At 53.0% G+C, this 23,410-nt stretch overlaps 1 protein-coding gene across 2 annotated transcripts in view; it reads left to right on the top strand.

The window, feature by feature from the left end:
- Nucleotides 1–23,410, top strand: part of Lmf1 (lipase maturation factor 1) — an 83,876-nt gene that overhangs the window by 53,837 nt on the left and 6,629 nt on the right. For both annotated transcript variants that reach the window (XM_029471135.2, XM_085833368.1), the window contains 5 exons: nucleotides 9,278–9,445; nucleotides 17,669–17,855; nucleotides 18,340–18,493; nucleotides 18,637–18,820; nucleotides 19,344–19,456. In XM_029471135.2, coding sequence (XP_029326995.1) covers nucleotides 9,278–9,445; nucleotides 17,669–17,855; nucleotides 18,340–18,493; nucleotides 18,637–18,820; nucleotides 19,344–19,456 — 806 coding nt within the window. The remainder of the gene's footprint in view (nucleotides 1–9,277; nucleotides 9,446–17,668; nucleotides 17,856–18,339; nucleotides 18,494–18,636; nucleotides 18,821–19,343; nucleotides 19,457–23,410) is intronic.

Raw genomic sequence — 23,410 nt, 5'->3', positions numbered from 1 at the left:
GAAGCCTTTGTGCGGTATGACTTGTTTTTAAGTTAGAGTGTCAAGCCCATGGTAAGAGCAGCTGATGTCACCTCCACCGTGGTCAGCACAACACCAGTGCCATGATTATGCCGGGAACTGGCAGGCTCAGCATGCATATCCCATGGGCGTGTGGATGCACATCCCTGTGTGTCTACATATGTGGCATGTGTGTATCTGTACACCTATGTATATGTACATTACATAGGTATGCCTGCCACAGTGGACTCAGCCTGCTGCAAGGGCTGAGAACCTGGACTCTGCCGCTTTCTTCCCGTCCCTCCTCTCTCTAACTGGGAATGTACTTTGTGCCCACAGGCAGCTTGGTTTAGCATCGCTGTAGTCTCTCCTCTGTCTCTTCAGTGTAGGAGGTTTCATTTCCTGTGTAGGTTTCCTATCTCTAAAGATGGGAACGATGTCCCCAGGTTGCAGCAAGGATAGCACTAACTCCTGAGGGTGCCAAACACTTGGGGGTGGGCATGTGTCTCAGATGCTACACACACACACTGGAGCTGGGACAGCCCAGCCTGAAGATGCCATCTGCCGGTCCCTCAGCAGGCGCTGGGAGGAATGCACTGTGAGAAAGAGGGACCTGAGGGTGCTACCTCTTACACAGAATACTCTCACTGACCACATGCCTGCCTCCACAGCCCTGGCTTTCGGGCAGCCTCCTGGGAGGGCTCGGTCAGATGAGGCTGGCCCGTGTGGTCTAGGAACACATGTTCAGTTGGGCTGTTTCTTAACCTGAACAGTGTGGGGATGGAGGCAGATCTCTGCCCTGGCCACTACCTCCCTGCAGGGACCTCTGTCATCTTGTCATCACTCTGGTCTTTCAGTGCGACTCTGGGAAGTCAGTTGCCAATATGGTTTTCAGGGCCCTGGCTCCATAGAGCCGTCTGTACCTGCCAAAGCCATGTGGACACATGAAGGCCCACGTCTTCTCTTCCATTCTTTTAAACTAACTGCTGTTTCCAAGAGTTCAGAAAGCAGCATGCTAAGATGCTGTGCCAGAGAGCATTTCAAATGCCCGAATTCCAGGAGCTCAGTGGGTCAAGGTGCCTGCCACCAAGTCTGACAGTTGGACTTCAATCCCTAAAACCCACATGTTAGAGAGAGCAGACCCCTTCTGCTTGTCCTCCACTCTCCATATGCTGTATGTCATCTGCCCATGCACACACAATAAATAAATACATGTACAGTGTTTTAAATGGTGGCATCAGAACCACTGTTTCACCCATGACAGAGGTCAGGAGGGGCTGTCAACTGGAGACACGTCAGGTCACACACATGGTTGGGGGTGGGGGGGTTCGTGGTATCTCTCTATATCATCCTTTCACCTCAGGACAGTGGGTAGCAGCCCTCACATAAGTCAGGCTTGGTGAGGCTGTGTGTCCCAGTCCCCAAGCCCTCCAGGAACACCCACCAGGCTCCCATCCCTGGAGCTCAGCCTCCTGGCCACAGGCACAGGCTCCTGTGAGCTTGTGGAGTCTGGCTGTCTGTAGAGTGGGTCCACTGGAGAGAAGTTTCTATTCTGCTAGGAGGTTGGCTCTGAACTCTCAGTTCTACTTGGCACATCGTCTGGGTACCAGTTCAGTGCATTTTCTCCTGCTTGCCAACTGCAAGGAGTGGTGTCCATGACTGGATGGCACCTGAGCAAAAGAGGCCACTTACCTCATGGGCCAGGCTCTATACAAGCCACAGACTCACAGGGAGCCATCCTCTGTCTCTGTGATATGGAACATCTCTTCACATTTGATCCATGCCACCTGACATTCCTGATGTAAGACCCCATGCCTGGAACTCTGGCCAGAGCAAAGTCCCGGTGGTTGTTCCTGGAGCTACCATGTGTGAGATGAGGTGAATACAAATGGCGCAAATTCCTGTCCGACCATCTTGGGACAGCCTGGGGCAGAGAGCACGGAGGAGACACTTGCCTTTCAGCCTCCCCAGCTGCCGCTCCTGCTTCTCTTTGTCCTCACTCAAGGCCCAGGAAGGTCTTGCAGTCGGGGTTAGTGATTTCAGGCCAGTCCCCTCTGGCCTGGATGCCTCTCAGGTTCTATGAGTCGCTTCATGGGCATCAAGCTGATTATTCTCCTGGGATAGAGCCTTCAGGCCAAAGCTTCTGGCTGGTGGCATCTCACATCATGTCAGGCTCCTTCCTGGGCACCGAGGTAGCTTGTGCCTCAACACTACAAAAACTCATTCTCTTTTTGTTTTGTTTTTTAGACTGGGTCTCTCTATGTAGTCCTGGCTGTCCCCATGTAGACCAGACTGGCCTCAAACTCAGAGATATGCCTGCCTCTGCCTTCCCCAAGCTGGGATTAAAGGTGTGTACTGCCATACCTGGCAAGAACTCACTAGTTCTTTAATACATGGCTGGCCTGGCCCAGTAGGGTCTCATGATCCAATAAAGAGTGGTATCCCTCATCCACCCCTTGGCGCCCATACAGACACACATGTGTGGGCCCATGGCTGGAGCTGCCCCCACAAACTCAACATCACAAAGTACAGTACCACCTTTCCCCCTCCTGCACCCAGAACCCACCCAGTGTGGGCCTCCAGCCCACAGATCCTGCTTCTAATTGCAACTGGGAGACACACACTACCAGCTGTCTTGGGCTGTAATTGGACAAGGGTCACTGAATGCCCTGCAATTTAGGGGCCCACTGATCTGGGAATAATTTGTCCCAAGGTTGAGCGTTCCCCAGGAAAGCTGTAAATGTTAACTTTATGCAAGCAGTGACTGTTGTACCCAGCCGCCCGGTCGCTGAGGCTTAATGTGCTTGTCCGACGGCAGCTTCTTTGAAAAAAAAAATGGTTTTTATATGTTTCCCGGGCCTGTGCATGCCAGGCCCCCAAGCACACCGTGCTGCAGAGTCAGGCCTGTACCTCACATCACTAGGAAGGATAAGCACCAGGCCCAGCCCAGGGTGGTGGGCTTGCGTCTATCTCCAGGTCAGCTTCTGTGCTGAATTCTCATCTGAGAGAAGACAAGCAGGTATAAGGTCTGCAGGCCACCGTTGTCGTAGCAGAGGTGAGGGCAGAAACGCACGACTGCCCCTCTGACTCTGGGACCTTGGACTTTGTTTGGTGACACACTTTCCCAGGTGACTCTGGGAATTAGGTGACATACTACACACTGGAATGTGAAGCCAAGCTTAGAGTGTGTAATTCCATTTCAAAATATGTGAGAATTTCCGATACCTTTCTCTTACTGGTGTCTCATGTAATTCCTTTACTGCAGAGAGAAGGCTTCGCATGCCACAGGTCTCTTAAGACTTGTTTTTTCAAAAATCCGTTTTGTGGTCCAGGATTTGGTTCATTCTAAGGGGGCACTCCTATTGGGCCTGAAGATGTGCGCTGTGTGCGAGGCAGAGGTCAACAAGGTTGATGTTGGTTGGTAGCGCTTCCCGAGAGCAGGCCCTCTCTGCTCTTCCTTAATCTCTGTCTGCTTGTATGCAGGGAGGGGGAAGGGAGGGAGAGGGAGGGAGAGAGAGAGAGAGAGATTGAAATCCCCAGTTAAAACTACGTCTACACTGATTTGTAGTTCTGTCCCCTTTGCTTATGTGTTTCGAGCTGTGTTCGGGGCATAAATGTCTGTGCTACCACACCCGTGGGCGCCCTAAGTCTGCCTCTTCATTCCTGCTCTCTCCCTCGCTCTCTGCTGCGGTGACAGGTGCCTTTGTGGAGGTGCCTACTTCATCCTTACCTCTTAGCTCACATTGGAAGTCACTTCTCTTGGGCAGTGTGCCACTGGGTCTAATTAACTTACCCAGTCTGATGGAGTCGGCCACTTGCTCCAGCTGTACTCTCTGAGACAGAGGTGTCTCCGTCTGTCATCTCGCTATTTTCTCTTCCCACCATCGATCTTTTATCTTTATATTTTTTCTGACTTTGTGTGGATTTATTGATTATTTTCTCCCCTTTTACTAGCTGTAACTGTTCATCTGGTTACTTAGTCATTGTTTGGCTTGTTAGCTAGAACTTTGTGTCGATCTTTGTTATTTTGTTTCTGTGGTCATTTTAGGATTTATACTGTGTGCCTGTGCCTGTGCCTGTGCGTGTCTGTGTGTGTATGTCTGTGTGTATCTGTGTGTGTATGTCTGTGTGTGTATGTATGTGTGTGTCTGTGTGTGTCTGTGTGTACCTATATCGTGTATGCATGTATAAGACATAATCCTGAGTGGCCACCTTGGTTCACCTTCCAGTGATAGTAATTAATCCTCCTGAGGGAGTTTGCCAACAGTATTCTAGCAATGCCCACTGCTATTGTCGTACTGATTGCTTTTATACATCACAAACTGTATGTTATTTGAAGTTCACATAATTTAGAGATACCTAAGGGTCAGTGAATAAACAGCCCCTGCCAAGCTAGCCCAGCGGCCTGGGTTTAATCTCCCAGACACCCAGTGGTAGGGGAGAACTGACTCTAGAAAGTTGCCCTCAGCCTTCACATATGCGCTGTGGTACACACGGTGTGCACACATGCATGCACGCATGCACATAGGCTAAACTAATTTTTAAAGATAGTTAAAGCAGAAAGCAGCCCTCTGCTCCTCAGTAGACTTGCAGACTCCTGTGCTCGGCTTTCCTTCCGCCCTCGAAGCTTCCTTTACCTTCTCTTGGTGCAGCCTGTAGGAGGTGGAATCTCTCAGCGTGCTGCCTGATAATGTCTATTCCCCTTTAGTTGAGCACTTTGTGCTGGCAGGTTAGTGTCCTAAGGATGGTCTGTCTCCTCGCTTGCGTCATTCCTCAGGAGGAGTCCTCCTCTGCTTCTCCAACACATCTTCATTCTATTTCTTTTTCCGTTTACACAAATCTTGACTCGTCTGATTAGGGTGACGTCATTCCCTTCCTGTTATATATGCTGAGGTCTTCTGTGTTTCTTGTATCTATGAGTTTATGGGTTTCATCAGCATTTGAAACATGTTTCATATGCGCCATCTTCTGGGGCTCAGGCTACACGTGTATCCACATGTGTTACATGTGTGTTACATGTGTGTCACACTGCCTAAAGCTGTCCCTTGGGTCACTAGTGCTTTGTTTCCCTTTAATTCTTTTTCTCGTTTGCCTTCATCTCGGCTTCCACTGCTGTCTTCATATACACACCTTATGTCCTTCCTCATGGAGGGACCATTCTTGTGAATCTAACTTCATAAGGCCATGAGAAATCCCCTGCCTGTGTTCTTTTGATGAACAGTCCTGGAAGGGAGACCCTTTTCCTCTTCAGCCACTTCTGCTGATAAACCTGCCAAGTGCTTTTTTGATGGTGTAAATGTAAATTCCTTCCCTGTTACCTTTTGTGTGGTTTCTGTATCGCTTTGCAGTTTCCATGGGAATCCTACAGAACATTCTGAAGTGGTTTATCCCAGCCTTGCCTCAGGCAATGACATGCCAGTGAACACTCTGCTCCCCTGTGCCCTGCCTGCTCCCCTCAGTTGCCGGTGCCTCGGAATTACACCTTTATACGTTTGAATCCAAAGCTTGAGCTGACAATATTTTAAATGTGTTAGTCTCAAGTCACATGAAAACAAAACATAGGAGCAAAGCCAAAGCTCCAATATTGCTAGCTTTTAGACTAATGGCTTTTAAAATGCATGTGTTTCTTGCATAAGAAGAATTGTAAACCTGCTACAGCCACGTGAGCTTTTGAATTTGAGTTTGAAGGGATCTTTCTCTTGCCCGTGTCAGGCTTTGAGGGTCCTGGGATGTGAGGCTCCAGGTCCCGCAGGGTTCTTTCTGTCCCACACATCAGGGGAGACACGGCAGTGCTGCTGCATGTGGCTGTCCACACAGTAGAGTGAGCTCCCTCACAGCAGAGCGACCTTCCTCATCTGGAAGGGAGACGCCTGTTACATAGAAATGACATTCCTCGGAACAGCCTTCCTCACAGTAAGGTGACCTTCACAGTGCTGTGGCCTTCCTCAGATGGAGGTAACAGTGGGATGTCCTTATGTCCTTCCTCATGAAGGGACCATTCTTGTGAACCTAACTTCATAAGGCCATGAGAAATCCCTTGCCTGTGTTCTTTTGATGGACAGTCCTGTGTCCTAGCTGGGGCTTGAGGAGAGGGGACACAGATTCCCTTCTCAGATGATCCATCGGGTGCACATCTAGTGGGGACCTGTGGTAGCCATCCTCTATGCTAATCTGGACCTCAGAGGAAGCCATATTGCCTCCTCCAGCTCACAGTGCTTGGGTCATCTGAGTGGCCATCCTTACATGAGCACATCTCCTTCTCCAAACCTCCAGTCACCCTGGGATGTGGGAAGCAGCCAGCAGCTGGTGCTCAGCACCGAAAGGGCACAGCTTCCAGACCTTTCACTCAAGCCCAAAGTCTCCAAGAGCTGATTCCCACGATCCCTAGGCTGCTGGTCTGCTCTGCTCCTAGAACACCGTGGCCTTGTTTGTGCTGAGGCCTCACTGTCACTGTGAGTCATTCCAGGGAGGGGCTTGGCACTGTCATGCCCGAGTGGTAAGCAGTATTCTGGTGTAAGAGCCGTGACTCACCCATAACAACCTAGAGCTCGAGGTTTGGACCTGCCTTGTGCATACATGCGCCACCTTCCTCTCGGCTCCACATGGGACCAGTCCACAGATGGCAGGGTCCGGCCAGTGATGAGGGCTGCAGCAAGCCAGTGATCAAGTCAACATGTGGCTCTTGATAACTAAGAAGTTTAATCCTCAGCTGGGTGGTGGTGATGCACACCTTTAATCCCAGCACTTGGGAGTCAGAAACTGGCAGATCTCTGAGTTTGAGGCCAGCCTGATCTACAGAGTGAATTCCAGGACAGCCAGGGCTACACAGAGATCTTGTATTGAAAAAGAAAGAGAGGCGGGGGGAGGGGAGGAGAGGAGGGGAGGAAGGAAGGAAGGAAGGAAGGAAGAAGGAAGGAAGGAAGGAAGGAAGGAAGGAAGGAAGGAAGGAAGAAGGAAGGAAGGAAGAAAGAGAGAAAGAGGAAATTTGTCTTCAGGATGACAACAAGGTGTCCTCGTCACACCAACCCCAAGCATGTGATCTTCTGTCTCCAGGAGGAGGAGCTGACTTTTCTGTTCTTTGACCATTCTTGTCAGGGACCAATTTGAGAGCAGCCCAGACCTGTATCTCCCCAAGATGTGCCACCCTCCAGATCCCCAACTAGGTATCTTCGCCCTCCATGTTTCTTTGTGTTCTTCTTATGTAAGAGAGTCTCTTTGTAGCACATATTTGTAAACTGTGGCCCAAGGTCTGGCCTACACGGTGCCTGTGAGACACTTTGTCACTGCTGTCTGACGAGCCATGGTGCTGGGCCTCAGCAGGCTGCCATGTCAGGAGCTCTCGGGGCTCTGTTGTGCTTTATGGAATGGGATGCGATGTTGCCACCCCACCTCGGCCACACTTACCCACTCCACAGCTTCTATGGGAACAGAAATGAGCCTTGTCGCTGGCACAGTGAGCACAGAGGCTGCAGCCCTCCCTTGTGACCCTCAGGCCTGCACCGAGTCCTCAGTTCACAGAACAGACCCTGCTGGACAGTCAGGCCTGGCCCACAGATCAAGGAAGGCTGTGCCCCCCCAGGATGCCTTCAGCAGAGGTGCATCATTTGGGAAATCGAGTGGCCCACCTTGCCAGGAAGGCCTGTAATCACTGCTCACGAACACTGCCTTCTGAGTTACTACTCTCATTTTTATCCGGCACAGGAAAGCCCACAGGACTGGGGCCGTGGCTCCTCCCTGTAAAACCCAGTTTCTAGTCCCCTCCCCCAGCAACTGCCTCACTGAGGTTGCTTAGACCCCTTGCTGAGCTGAGGTCACTGCCAGAGTTTCTCTCTTTGTAGTGCATTGCACTGCAAGCTGACAGACATTGTAGGGATGTAAAACACTCACTGCGCGGGTGCTGTTCCATACTGAGCTGAGGCAATGTCTTCCCCGGCTCTGTACTCCTTTGCCAGTGTGCATGTGGCCATGGTCACCCTCCCTCAGTCCTCTGCTTTCTCACCTTGATGGGACATCTGGGAGTGTCAAGAGTCCAGAAGCTGTGACACAGTCCAGTGCTAGGTGAACTGCTGTACCTCCCCATCCATCGACATCCATCGCCTCTACAGATGGCGTCTCCAGTCTTCAAGGCTAGCGGATGTGGAACTCCACACTGATTCCCAGAATCTGCCCAACAGGGGACAGTGACAAGGGCAGCAAATGCAGCCCAGGGTGGTGGCAACAAGCCAAGAGTGTTTTGAGGAGAAGGTTGGGACAGGCAGACAGAAATCTTGCAACAACCTCTGTCTCTGGCACAGGGCTACTGGGACACTTTGCATGGACTGGTTGCTCATTCTGTTGGCAAACAATTAAAAGGGGGAGGTGGTGCCCCCCACGGAGCTAGGTGGAGGGTGGCCTGAAGCATCCTTAAATGAAAAACTTGGCTTCTGTCCTGTCCTACTAAGCTGTTTATTTTTCTTGTGATCACATGGATGGTTCAAGTAGCAGGACCCCTGCGTGGAGTGGAGAGCAGGGCTCGCAGAGGAGCCCAGCGCTTGAGGGGAGGTGTTCTGGCAGGCGCTCCACACCTATGACAATGGGGAGGGTTGACAAGTGGGTTCCTTAAGTGCCCCATAGCCAAGGTGAAATTCCAAGGGGGTTGTGCCTAGGAAGCAGCAAAATACGAAGCTCTGTCAACCGAACATCGTCCCAGCCCTTCCTCTGCCACCTTCACTTTCTCTCCTGTTTGTTCAGGGCCACTGCTACTGTGACACCTGTCCCCTGACTTCAGTTTCTCTTATGCTGAGCCCATGTGCTACACCACAAGCCTGCGTGGATCTGCTGGAGATCCCGAGAGGGCAAAAGCACCCCAGGGCCCATGGAGCTCAGCAGTGAGTGGGAGACCTGAGGTGGACTGTGAGTGCTGGATGGCAAGCCACTGTCACCTCAGGGAGCCATGAGCCCCAGGCAGCAGCCACCCACAGTTCTGCTGGTTCTTGTATCTTTAGATTCTTCATCTGTTCACAAGTGTTTAAAGATGTCTCCTTCAACTACAGTTTACATTTCTGCCTATAGATACTGAGGGTTTAAAACATAACTAGAAATTTGCTTTTGCTTCAAAAATAGCCTGCTCACAGAAGTCCCCCAGACCGAACAGCCTGGGCCAGTTGCACATACACAGGGCTGGAGAGCAGAAGGTTCCATCATAGCCAGGGCAGTACCCACCCCCACCCCCACCCCCAGCCCCAGCCCCAGCCCCAGGCAGCCAAGGCTGGTAATTCAAAGCCCACTTTTGTCCCCACAGACTCAGCCCGTGCCCAACCCGATTGCCTACTACCTGCACAGGTCACCATGGTGGTTCCACCGCTTTGAGACCCTCAGCAACCACTTCGTGGAGCTTCTTGTGCCTTTCTTCCTGTTCCTTGGACGGCGGATGCGCATTCTTCATGGAGTGCTGCAGATCCTTTTCCAGGTAGGCTGTGCCAAGGTGCCACCACTCAGGGTCCCCATGTGTCTACAGTCTGCCTCGTCGTTTCTCAGTTAGCCCCATGGCCATGGGGAGAGGCCTCCCCAGCTCCGTCTCACCCCTTGCAGGCCCCCACTGTGTCCCATCCAGTCTGGATTCCAGGGTCCCCTTCTCAGCTTCCATGAGCCCACGGAGGGTTCTCGTTGCCCTTGGGGAGCTGCCCAAGAGCAGCAACACAGACCTTGCTGAGCTATGGCTCCATGCACCCTCCCTGTGTTCTTAAAGTCAATCCTAAAATTTCTGTTTCTTTCTACCAGGCATCAGGGTAAGTTGTTTATTTAAGACAGGGTCTTGCCATGTAACCCTGACTGGCCTGAAACTTGTGATTTGCCTGCCTTTACTCCCGGGGGTCCGATGGCACAGGAACGCGCTGCTCTGCTTCACCCTTATCTTGCTTTTCAAGTCAGGGTCTCGATAAGTGGTCCAGGCTGCTCTTAAACTTATGATCTTCCCACCTCAGCCTCCCCAGCAGCAGGCATGACAGGCCTGCGCTGCCAGACCAGGGTCATCTTGTGGTTTTGGTTCTCCATTTTCAGTCATGAACGGATGTTGGCCAAGGCTGACATTTTTCCTGTCAGTCAGGAGAGGGTCGCTGGTTTTTTTTTTTTTTTTTTTTTTTTACCCTTCGATATGCTAATGAGATGAATTACATTACTGCTGCTCAGGCTGGACGCGTTTCATATTCTAGAATAAACTCAGCTTGGTCATGCTGCAGATATTTTAATATATTGCTGGAGCTAATTTGCCAGTGTTTTGTTTCAGATTTTGCATGATTGTCAGTGAGAGAGACCTGGGTGTAGTTTTCCAGCCTAGTGTGGATTCCTTGTCTGGGCTCATTGCCCCAAACTCAAAAGACAAGCCCCTCTCTCTGCAGGGTCCACGGAGGCCCAGGCAGTCCGTTCTCCGAGCCTGGGCAACGCTGAGTGTGCACAGTCGAGCAGAGCTTGGAAGCCTTGCAGTGGCCCAGCCCGTGACTATGGGCGTCCTTCTCAAGGCAGCTTTGCCTGGGAATAAATACTTCCGTTTCAGCTATTTTCAAATTTACTAGTTAAAAAGGAGGGAACGCCATGTTCTCCTCGGTGCAGAGTTCGGATCCATGAGCCTGTTTCTCCTCTTCACACCCTTCCTCTCTACGCAGGATTGGGTTTAAATCAGAACTGGCTGTGAGCAGATTTTGAGCCTCACTGGCACCTGTGCCACAGTGACCTTTGGCTACGAAGCCATCTCTAGCTCCTCCCTCTTCGCCAGCACCCAGTGCGCCAATAGGTTAGCTCCATTTTGTTCTGTATTTTAATCAGGATACTTCTAGAAACGATGCAGAGATCACAGAAAAGTCCTTGTGCCCCAGGTCCCCACTGTGAGCCACTTCACACTGATGTGGTTCGCAGTGGCAGTGTGACAGTGCACATGACTGAGTCCAAGGAGCGCTCTCTGGTTTGGACAGTGGGGACTGTGTATGCACCATCACTGTCACGCCTTCCTCCCCTGAGTCTCCTTGGTGAACACTGGTTCATCTTCCCCCAAAATGACCCCTGGCCTTCAGTCTTCCCAAAACATCCTGGAGTTGGGACCACAACTCTCCAGCCATCTCTAGTCATCTCTCTAGCCAGCTTCTCTCAGTCATGTGTTCGGGGCTCCTTGCATCTCCCTATGGCTTAACTGCTCATATCTCCTCAGAGCCAGCATCCCCTGGAGTGCCTGTTTCCCACGAGTTTTCTGAAGGCCACAGACAGTGCTAATCTTGAGATGACGAAAAGATGTGCCCTACTGGCCCCCACACCCAGACCCACCCTGCCTGGGAAGCAGGGCCATCCAGCTGGATGGATCGGACATGAGGGAAGAGCCATAGCCTCAAGTGTGTCTCCATCTTGTTCTGACCCATGTATAAGGTTGAGTTGGGTAGAGTAATGGGGATGCTTTTGGACCTGATGGCCTAGAAAGGAAGTTGGTGCCTAGACCGGCCCTTCCAGAATATCACCCAGAGCCCCAGGGAGTGAGAACCAAGACAGGCACGTGTGCTGCACACTAAGCACCCAGGGATGTTTGCAGAGACCAGGGCTGGGAATCGCTTCCTGCAGAGCCAGCTGCACAGATACGAGAAACAGGGCTGTGCAGCAAGCTTCTCCCAGCAACCCCCATGTGGTAGACCCCAGAAAATGAAAAAGCCTACACCACACCCTCCCAGGACCTACCAACCATCTTGAACCACTATTAACTCCTGTAGTCCTTGCAGGGACAGCAAGACATCCCCAGTGTTTATTCTGTCAAGTAGGGGATCCCTGGCTAGCAGTTTCCACCTGACTCTTGTGGTGGAGAACATGGAACTGGCCACATCGAGTCTAGAGGGATGGAGCTATGCAGGGCTATGGCTTCTCCCCAGTCCTGGTCCCATGTCCCCAGATCCAGCTGAGACACTTCCTGCCCACTAGGATTGGTCTGAGCAGTGCATGGCCTTAACCATCCCAGGAGCCCGTGTGGAAGGTGTTGGGCGTGACTGCGTGCTCTTGACCATGCAGCGCTGTGGCACCTGAGTGCAGCCTGGTGTGGAGCCGCACTGCTCCCACTCTGACCCACTGGTTCCTGTGTTCCTTCCTGTGGGCCAGAGCTTGAGTTCACTCACTTCCTCCCACACTCGGTTTACACAGCTGCTCCTAGGATCCCTGCATGGCCGCAGGAGGGGATGACCCCGGAAGGGGCGGTATGGTCAGCCTCCGCTGCTGAGCTAGGTCAGGACATCCGAGGCCCACCATGGTATCAGTCCTCACCAAGGAACAAGAAGGAGGTGGGGTTGGGCCTGAGATTCAGCAATCAGAAGGCAGGAAAGGATCTTGGGAGAGTCAGATTTTGAGGTTGAATCTACTTTATTAAGGCCTCATGGGGCTACCCGGATTCCTTGAGAGTACACACGTCTTCTGTGGAAGGTCCCTGTGGCTACATACATGTCCTCTGCGGAAGGTCCCCGGACTGCATGCATGACCTCTGTGGATGGTCCTTATGACCACATGCATACCCTCCGGAAGGTCCTCTCAAGCTCCTGTCTTTCCTATGGAAGCCTGCCTGCAAGAATGTGTCCTCTGTGGTAACTGCAAGCCCAGCAGGGACATCCAGAAATTCCCCCTCTTCCTTTTGGGGTCATGTTGCATCTGCCTGGAACATCTGCTGTAGCCTCTCTGGGGCTAAATTCCACCAACACACGTTCATCTTCCTCTGCTGTCCCCGAGCCTCACCCACTCCAGGCCGGTCATCTGCAGAGCGCACTGAGAGCTCGCTGAGGACTGTGCCGGCCAGGGGTAAACACAGATGGGCTGTGACGAGATTCATTTCCCTCAGAGGAAAAGGCAACAGTGACGCTAGGAGGAAAACAAGTAAGATAAGGCCCCTTTGGAGCACTTGGACCGAGCGTGTGCTGCGTGATGAATTCCAGTCTTACTGAACAAATAGGCCATGTGGGGAGGGGACTCTGAACTGCGTGGGCTGAGCGAGCCTAACCTCTGAGCTCAGTCACCATCTGTCCACCTGGGTGAAGTGTCACAGGCTCTCCTCAGTGCTTTATTAGAAACAGGAGTCCACCTGGTGACGGTTAACCTGCGTTGTCACCTTGGCTCTAGGTGACAAATCCACTCCAGGAGACAAATGCCTGAGCGTGTCTGTGAGGATGTTTCAGAGAGAATTAATTGAGGAGGAAAGATCCCACCACCCTGAACACGGGTCGCACCATCCCACAGGCTAGAGTCCCAGACTGGATGAAATGGGAAGAAGGAGAACAGGGAGCTAGGCACCAGCACCTATCTCTCTCTGCCTCCTGACCACAGGCAGAATGTGCCCAGCCACCTTGACTTCCATGCTTTCCCCCTCCTTGATGGACTGCACGCCCTCCAACTGTGAGCCAAACCCTTCCCTCCTTCAGTTGCTCTTGTTGGCTTTTCCACAACAGGTACATACAAAGTGGGCTCTGTGGCACTTGGTTCTCTGGGATCTCCCACCTAGTACGGGGAGTTTTGAAAATAGGTTCATACCAGTGGCCCCCACCAACAAGGCCATGAGCTCAGGGAGGGTCCATGACATTCAGAGCTCCCTGGGCATGCAACCATGGCTGTCAGGCAGCTGAGGAGGCCTCATGCAGTGCAAGGTCCAGTTCAGCTCGCTGAGCCTGCCCATGGGGAATATTCACACACACACACACACACACACACACACACACACACGCTCATGGCCGTAGGACATCACCCCAGCCTCGCCGGAGCAGGAGCAGACAAACATCTGCAGCAGATGGACATGGCGTCTCAGCAAAGTGGTTAGTCAGAGCCTCACCTCAGGGTGCTGAGGTGCAGCCTCCCTGCTCAGGAGCTAGAGATGAATTGAATTGCCTGAGGTGGCTACCAGCAGAAAGAAAACAGTGACTACTGAGGACTCAATCACCAACTGTCCCGTGAACCACCTGTCCCTCACGGAGCAGGGACACCCACAGGCCTGAGAAGGAAGAGGTGGCATCCAGCCCTGGGAGTAGAGATAGGCCTTTCCTGGACCCTCTTATTCTTTCCAGACCCTTGGTGGGTGGGTAATGCCCAGGGCATTGGGTAGAGCATCATTGTTCTGGCTGGTTTTCAAATGCTTCTCTTCTGGACCTGCACAGACACCCCAGAAACAATGCTCCGTCAGCTAGCTGGAAGTCAGGCTCCCACATGCGATGCTTATTCTCTTCTATCAAAGTGAGCCAAGCACTCAGCACACACCTGTAACCTCACCCACAGGAAACTGACAAAGGAGGTTTGGGAGTTTGAGGACAACCTGGGCCTAGAGACCTTGTCTCAAAAACGGAGCTGTGTTACAGGCTAATTTGTATACCCATTGTTTTCAGTGATCACAGTCATGATACATTCTTTATTATTGTAAAGAATTTTAAAGACTTAAAATTTTTAAAGATTTTTTAAAAAATATATGTATAAGGTTGGGGGGAGGGGAGGTTGTGCACATGTGAGTGCAGATGCTGCAGAGTCCAGAAGAGGGCGCCAGAAGCCCCAGAGCTGGAGTTACAGGCAGGTTTAAGCTGCATGCTGTGAGCTAGGTCCTTTACAGCAGCAGGGAGTGCTCTTTGCCGGTGAGCTGTTTCTCCAACGGCCTAAATTTGGCTTTGCGTTTCACCGTTTTAGTGCTGTGCACTGGTTAGCTCCACACTTACAGAGTCAGGTTCTGTCTGAAGAGGGCTTCATTTCGTTCTTTTTAGTTACTAGATGGGCATCTCTCACTTTAAAACAAAAAACAAACAAACAAAAACAGGGTCTCACTACGTAGAGCAGGCTGACCTCAGACTCAGAGCTCTGCCTCCCGAGTGCTGGGATCAAAGGCATGTGCCACCACACCCAGCTCACTGGGTTTTGTTGGGGGGGGGAGGGGTTGTTTGGTTTTGCTTGGTTGGTTTTTGTTTTGTTAAGATAGTAGTTGAGGCTAGCTTTAAACTGCAGCCCTTGTGCACCTCTTCCTGAGTTCTGGGACGTGCACCACCACACCTCACTGCTTGAATGAGGGTGTCCTTCCCTCATTCTCTATCACACCTCGCTCCAACTATATGGTTCCCCCGTTCTCCATCACTCCTCCTTCTAGCTGTGTGGTTCCCCCCATTCTCCATCACTCCTCCTTCTAGCTGTGTGGTTCCCCCGTTCTCCATCACTCCTCCTTCTAGCTGTGTGGTTCCCCCCGTTCTCCATCACGCCTCCTTCTAGCTGTGTGGTTCCCCCGTTCTCCATCACTCCTCCTTCTAGCTGTGTAGTTCCCCCGTTCTCCATCACGCCTCCTTCTAGCTGTGTGGTTCCCCCGTTCTCCATCACGCCTCCTTCTAGCTGTGTGGTTCCCCCGTTCTCCATCACACCTCCTTCTAGCTGTGTGGTTCCCCCGTTCTCCATCACGCCTCCTTCTAACTGTGTGGTTTCCCCCGTTCTCCCATCACTCCTTGCTCCAGCTGAGTGGCTGACTGTCACTCTTGAACCTGCTCTTCCATGTGGTCTGTCTTTCTCAGTGGTTTTGGAAATTGGATCAGGACCCGTGTTGTTTCTTCAAGCTGGTTCTGGTCGTAATTTTCTGAGCTTCTGTGATCTGACACTGTTGTCCCTAACGTGAGGAACTCGAGGGAATGACTTGTTCATGTTCCTTACTCTAGGACTCCGTTCCCTGTGGACGGATAACATTTTAAATGCAACACATTTAAATGAATGTGTGAGAGTGGGCACACACACACACTCAGGATTGGAGCTGAGGCTAAGCAGGAGACAGCGGAGCATCGAAATGCAGCTACACAGAGGATCCAGTCCACATAAAATGAATCCTGGAGTGAGGAACATAAACAAGTCACTCCCTCAAGTTCCCCTAGTTGGGGACAATAAATACACAGATCACAGAAGCGCCTGGCCTAACAGCAATGCACTGCATAGTCTAATCAATCCAGAGCCAGGAAAAAGAGAGAAGTTGGGACCACCTGGGTTCTTTCACTGGCCCTCAAGAAAAGATGGACCCATATGAAAGCAATGTCCAGCTGTCCAGTGAGGTTTTATACTGCAGACCAGGCCAGTCACAGAAGGTAACAGGCAGGCTGGTACAGCTTCTAGGAACAGACAGGGGTGCTCGGATGTCTTCCACAGGCACGTAAATGGCCTCCACAGCACCCGCAGGGAGCCAGGACTTGCATTCTTTGGCATGAGAGAGCAATCTTACTGAGACCATGGTCAGGAGCTCTCCTACATCTTTCTCTGTCCCCTGGGTTCCCAGGCACCAGTCAACCAGCTTTGCATATCTCCTTCCAGCTCTGGGAAGTCAGAGCTGCCTCCTCTGCCCTCACCCCACCCCAGTCTCTGCTCCCTAGGTCACAGTAGACCTAAACAGAACCTGCCTGTCTAGATACTGTATATACCATGTCCATCCACAATGAATACCAAAAGGGAGGGGAGAGGTAACTGGCCCTGCACCCATAGAAGTCTCACTGTGGAGTGGGTAGAGGCTTCTCAGCTGGTATAGAAAGCTCTGGTTGTAAACTGCATAATCTTAAACCTTCCAACCACCCAATGACAAGGTGGGCAGCGTGTGATGAAGGTGTATGTAGCCAACAAGGGATGCTAGGAAATGCCCATGCTCCACAATGAGGCACCCAAGTGTTCAGGAGGACAAGAGAGGGTGTGACACCTCTGAGCAGCAGGGCCTTGATCAGTGCGGGGATCAGCCTGAGGCTGTAAGCCAGGTGGCAGCCCCAGATGGTAATAATGTTGAGCCACAACCTTCAGCCCTCTCCCTCCTGCACTTGTGGGAGTGTGAAGTCCTGTGGTGGCCATCTTGGAAAGTAGTCTACCTCGTGGCTCAGCACAAGTCATGTCTACTGCAGGAGCACAAGGACTCTGAGGTAGATGTCACCTATGGGGTGACCCTCCATAGTACCCCAGAAGCCACCTTGTGTCTCCCATTCTGTGAAGCTCAAGAGAGCCCAGTATCATCAGAGTGTGAGGAGAGCTCACTGCTGTAAGGCTCCACAGAATGTCTCAGAGTAGGGGTGTCTGACTATCGTAACCACATGGTGTGAGCCTAACTCGAAGCCCCTGAGCTGCACACAGCGCAGGTGTGTTTTGCCATGTGATCTGTATCCATCCAGTCTGTTTAAAGGTCTAGACTGAAGCCAGGCTTCCCAGTCTCTGTCCTTTTCATTTGTGGCCGGCTTCCACTGCCCTCCAGGTCTCAGCCCTAGGCCACCGTGTTGTCTCTTGTTCCTGTTTTGCTTTTTGTGAGCTCCAGATCCCTCTAGGTTCTCATGCCCCCACCTCCAGGCAAGGTCTATACCTCAAGCCCTTCCCACTAGGCCTGCCTTATCCCAGAGCTGCCCCTTGATATGTCCCAGGGAGTCCAGGATGCTCAGGGCACCACACTGATAGATCAAGCCAAACCTCCACAGCCTTTCCTGGGCTTGCCAATTCCTGTGTGGGTTCTACATCCATGTGTAGCAGGCTCTGCACCTGGGGTCTCGGTGGGAGCCACACATTTAGAGAGAACTTGGGACCAGAACTGAGAGAATAGCAGAGAGGGGCTCAGAAGCCCCCCTGGAGCATTTGCTGGGCTACTGAGGCGTGGGCACCCGGCACAGATACATACAGCCCTGGGTCCTAAGCTTATCATAGTGTGAGTCTGCACCCACAGGTAATCCTCATCATCAGTGGGAACCTGAGCTTCCTGAACTGGCTCACCATCGTGCCCAGCCTTGCCTGCTTCGACGATGCAGCTCTGGGATTCCTGTTTCCCTCAGGACCTCAAGGCCTAAAGAAGCAAGTCCTGGAGATGCAGAGGGAAGATACACAAAGGGTCCAGCCCAAGCCCAGAGACAGAGGTAAACCAGCAACACAGCTCCCAACCCCACCAGCCCCATGACCCTCCTGCCTAAGCCTCATGAAAATGTAGGAAGGTTGGGTAGCCACCAGGTCACAGCACTCAAAGGGTGTGTACTGAACCACAGGCCCTGGGAGGGAGCATCTACTATCTAGGGTCCTTTATCAGGCCTGGGCCAAGGTCACTTGTCTCTTTAGCCACTCCCAGGGTCCCCTGCTTAGACAGTCACACTTCATTCTTCACACTGCTCTGGGAGATGTTCTTAGCTCCAGCATAACAGGTGTGGCTCAGGTACCTTCCTCAGGCCATGGGTTGGGAGGCAGTATCTTACATGCCCGGCTGGATGTGTCTGTAGGTCTTTTTGAGCCTTGAATGGCAGACTAGCAGGCAAGGTTTTCTGAAGGGATAGTGCAGCTTTGCCCTGGGATCAGGAGCCTGGCTGGTGAGAAACAATTCCCCCACCCCCACCCCCACCCTCGGGCTAGGCTGCTTGGTGCGGCAAGTGGTCAACATCTCCCTGGGCATCCTGGTGGCCTGGCTCAGCGTACCCGTGGTTATCAATCTGCTAAGCTCCAGGCAGATCATGAACACCTCCTTCAACCCGCTCAGGATCGTCAACACCTATGGGGCCTTTGGAAGGTATGGCCAGGCGTCCTGGCTGGGCACTGGGCTCCACCCTTGTGTCCATCCCGACGCACTTTTGGGAAGCATGAACCCAAGGCCCTCTCCACCTGCGGGGAGGCAGGTTCCGTGGACTCACTGGCCGCCTTCATCTCCCCCAGTGTCACCAAAGAGCGGACCGAGGTGATTCTGCAGGGCACAGTGAGCCCCAACGCCAGCGCACCTGATGCAGTGTGGGAAGACTATGAGTTCAAGTGCAAACCAGGCGACCCCTGGAGGCAGCCATGCCTCATCTCGCCATACCACTACCGCCTGGACTGGCTGATGTGGTTCGCAGCTTTCCAGGTACCCACCCTGCGCCTCTTGGAACAGACAAACCCTGCGTGCCCGGTCTTTGCAAAGGGTGCTCAGACTCCCACCAAGAGGGTCATAGAGGAGGGGACCTCTCCGTAGAGTAGCAGGCCCTGCCTTGCCCTAGATCTGCCTGGGAAAGAATCCTGTGATAGCTCAGGTCTCCTGAGGCCCAGGCCAGTGCTGTGGTCCTGTGGGATCCAATGCCTCTATCCTCATCCCTTTCACGGTAGAAAACACGGCTGGGCCTGGCTCATGAGTGAGTGACCCTCAGGTGATACCCTCTCCGCCCTTCCCCCACCCCCACCCCAGAACGAGCTAGAAGCAGGCAGTTCCTGGAAGACTAAAGAGTAGGCCCTCAGAGGAACCCAATCCTGGCACATGCCATACTTCAGCCAGGCAGTGGAGCACAGAGAGGAGGGGGTGTTCAGAGTCAGAGGCTGCACCACGGCAGGTGCCAGTTAACTGGGGGGAGTGGCTGTCCCTGTACCCAACCTCACAAACACTGTCCTTCCAGACCTATGAGCAGAACGAGTGGATCCTCCACCTGGCGGGTAAGCTCCTAGCTGGTGACGCTGAGGCCCTGGCCCTACTTGCCGTTAACCCCTTTGAGGGCAGGACTCCCCCCAGGTAAGAGTCTCCTTATTCACTCCAGTCTGTGATCAGTGGGCAGCGTCCACTAGGGCCTGATCCATGATGGTATTCAGTAGCAGCCAGAGACTAGAAGACTGAGCAGCCCTGAACTGGCCCCTTCCCTCCCTCTACCCTGCCTACCATTGATGCTGACAGAAAACATGGTCGGTCCTGTCTCCCTGGAGAAGCCTCAGGACAGCTGCACCTGGAGCTGCCCGCAGCTGTCAGGAGGGGCGCTGAGGGGCGCTGAGCAGCTGCGAGGGTGGCAGCCCAGGCAAGGGATGCAGCCAAGTGCTCCTCACGCTGCCTACTGTGGCACTGGGGGTGTGGGGACCACCAGCCTCACTCCCCGTCTCCCTCCACTCCCCCTGCCCGGCGGCACCCTAGAGCCACCAGGATATCTGAACTAGGCACACACTGAAGTGGAACCTCACTCCTAGGTTTGCTGGGAACCAGACATCTCTGACGTAGCTCTGTGTCCTTCTAGACACAGGAGAGCTTTTCACTGGCCAAGCCCTGGCTGTTGTCTTGGGTTTGTGTCCCTCCTGGGCTTAGGGTGAGGTCACCTGATTCAGAAGCTCTGAGGGTGTGGTCAGGTGTACCTTGTAAAACCAAAGCCTGCAGGCAGCTACTGCAAATGTGAAGATGCGGGCCCAGGGGCCCTCTGTGGGATACAGAACTGATATTTCCTATTAGTATATGTGCAAGGCTGCTGAGATACAGTGAATGCCACAGAGCACAGCCCAGCAGCAGGGCCTTCATCACATTCTGCCTGGTTGCAGAGCTGAATGTGACCTCAGCCTGCCCCCACTGCCAGCTGTGACTTTTGTCAAATGAGTGGTGACTCTGGAGTCTCCCCGTGAGAGGATGGGCCAGACTCCTCCCTACCCTGCCCTGACCCTGGGTGCTGCCCATAAAATAAACGCAGGAGCTTTGACCAGTGGGGGAAGGGCCTGGCAAGGGGTCCCAGCACCCCCAGCATCAGCCTCCCTCAGCACAGCTTTTTCTTGCCGCCTCTCTTCCTGTCTGTGGAGAAGCAAGCAGCAGCAAACACCCAGAAAGGAGCCACTGCAGAAACAGAAGCAACAGCGAGGGTAATCCTGCCAAAGCCACGAAGCAAATGGCCCTGCTCTTAGCAGGGAGAGCCAGAAGCATGTGGACTCCGCTCTGGAAAAGGAGAAGCCACTCACTGGAAGGCCCTGTGGTGGCCCAGACACTCACCACAGCAGCAGTGCCAGCCTGGCTTCATGTGATCAGTGGGGGCCTTAGATTGCCACCTTAACCTGGTAGAAAGTCTGGGCTTCTAGCATGGAGTTAGGAGAAGCCACACAACAGAAGGTTCAGCTCTGACTTGGGATCCCTAACACCCAAACTGCTAAGAAAACCACAGCAAGAACTAGGAAGACATTCAACTGATCGTGAAGACAGTCAATGGATGACAAGGGCTGATTCTCCCCACAGCAATCGTGAGGTGATTATGAACACAAGACTCAAGAAAAGAGTCAGCGAAGAAACAGAAGACAGAGGGAGAACCAAAGGGGTCTTAGAACTGAGGAGTGAGAAACGTCGTCCCTGGGGTGAAGCACTGGATAGGGAGGGAGAGCTGGGATGCAAAGGAGGAGGCAGTGGCCTGGGGAAGGAGGAGGCAGCCGTGGCCTGTGGAAGGAGGAGGCAGCTGTGGCCTGTGGAAGGAGGAGGCAGCTGTGGCCCGTGGAAGGAGGAGGCAGCCGTGGCCCGTGGAAGGAGGAGGCAGCCGTGGCCCGTGGAAGGAGGAAGCAGCCGTGGCCCGTGGAAGGAGGAGGCAGCTGTGGCCCGTGGAAGGAGGAAGCAGCCGTGGCCCGTGGAAGGAGGAGGCAGCCGTGGCCTGTGGAAGGAGGAGGCATCCATGGCCTGTGGAAGGAGGAGTCAGTGGCCTGTGGGAGGAGGAGTCAGTGGCCTGTGGGAGGAGAAGGCATCCATGGCCTGTGGAAGGAGGAGGCATCTGTGGCCTGTGGAAGGAGGAGTCAGTGGCCTGTGGGAGGAGGAGTCAGTGGCCTATGGGAGGAGGAGGCATCCATGGCCTGTGGAAGGAGGAGGCAGCTGTGGCCTGTGGACGGAGGAGCCAGCTGTGGCCAGTGGAAGGAGGAGGCAGCTGTGGCCTGTAGAAGGAGGAGGCAGTGGCCTGTGGAAGAAGGAGGTATCCGTGGCCTGTGGAAGGAGGAGTCAGTGGCCTGTGGAAGGAGGAGGCAGCAGCAGCCTGTGTGGGCAACCAGCTGAGCACCTGAGCTGAGTGTGAAACTAGAATAGCAACAAGATCCAGGGTGGGCACTGCAGAGTCCCTAAGGAAAAGTCCCAGCTGAGGCTGGGAAAGCATTAGTGAAGAGTTCCCAAAGTTGGCAGAAGCCCCCCAACCTGAGAGGTCAATGAACAAAGGGACCCCCAGATGGTAAATCGTGGAGAGATGCACACCAAAGCAAAGGAAACATCTAGAAACTGTAGACAGTGGAGGGGCTGAGCGGCCAGAGCCACCACCTTGCCACCGAGGGCCAAGTCCAGATCTCACCAGTTCAGCGAGGCTGACTGTCCAGAGAACCTTCAGAGTCCCCTCTTTCATACCTCCCCAACACTGGGATTACACGTGTGCACCACAATACATGTATGTATGTATGTATGTATGTATGTCTCTGTGTGTGTGTCTGTGCGTGTGTCTGTGTGTGTGCTTGTCTGTGTTTGTGTGTGTATGTGTGTGTGTGTGTTTTGGAGATCAAACTTAGAACACCTTATGTACTGAGTCTATATGTCACCTGCCTTCAGAAAAGAATCCCTAAAAGAAAAGGGGGACTGGAAAGATGGCTCAGTGGTTCAGAGCACTTGCTACTCTGGCAGAGGACCCAGGTTTGAGTCCCAGTGCCCACATGTGCCTCACACTCATCTCTAACTCCAGTTCCCAAGGACCTAACTCCCTCCTGACCTCCACTGGCATCAGGCACACATGTGGTACACATACACACATGCAGGCTCCCCTCAAACCAATACGGACAAGATGAAAGTAAAACGACAGGGAAAGTCACACTAACAGTAATGATCGTCAGAGGCAGGGACTGGGATGCCCTTACTAAAGGATGCAAACCATGACAACACTGGGAAATACAGGAAGAAAATGCTAGGGTTGAAGAGGCCAAGGTGAGCCCCCAGCTGCAGTGGGAGCCCTCACTCCCATCAGGATCCAGAACGAAACATGGCACCACCAAGCAGGAGGACCAGTCAGTCACCTAGAGTGTGCCACCCATGTGGGGCCAGCAAGGTGTATGGGAAGGCTCTGAGCAGGGAGAAGCAGGAGGTTCCATCAGAGAGGCGCCATCCGACTGGAAGCAAAGGTGCCACCATCCCTTTCCGTGTGGCTGAAGCAAGGAGAGGTGTCAGCTTGAACACCATAAAGCATTGGAGCACTGTCAGAATTGCTTGGGAGGCAGGGGCCACAGCCTCCCTGGAGGACTACTCGGCAGGTCCTAGAAAACAAAAGCCCAGCTGAGCCCAGCTGGGGCTCATGGACAGACATTTAACCCAGCTGGAGACCAATCTCTGTAAAATACACAGTAACAGTAGCTTTGACGGCCAGGAGCTGAATGTGGCACAGCTACCCTTCCTCGGAAGGCCCAGACCGTAGGACATGCCTGCCTCAGGGTGTTCCTGCCTTGGGTACTGCTTACTGCCCAGCAGCACAGGTCTGTAGAACCTGTAAGCATCTAGAAGGCCGTGCTGAGTGGAAGAAGCCAGTCCAGAGGCTCACATGCCAAACAGTTCCATTTACTTAACATTCTTGAAGTGACCAAAAGAATACAGATAGTGGGGAGGAGTGATGAGACAGAGTGTCCTGCTGGGCGTGTCGGGTCCTAGCTGGCATAGCCAGTCTAGTTTTGGAAGAGGCTACCCACTGAGTCTGATCTTAAACACCCTGCTATAGTCAGTGAA

The sequence above is a fragment of the Mus caroli genome, unplaced genomic scaffold, assembly GCF_978045245.1.
Source record: "Mus caroli unplaced genomic scaffold, Mus_caroli_1 scaffold_18, whole genome shotgun sequence".
Taxonomy (NCBI): domain Eukaryota; kingdom Metazoa; phylum Chordata; class Mammalia; order Rodentia; family Muridae; genus Mus; species Mus caroli.
Note: the sequence above shows the minus strand (reverse complement) of the source record. Positions and strands in the feature narration are given on the sequence as shown.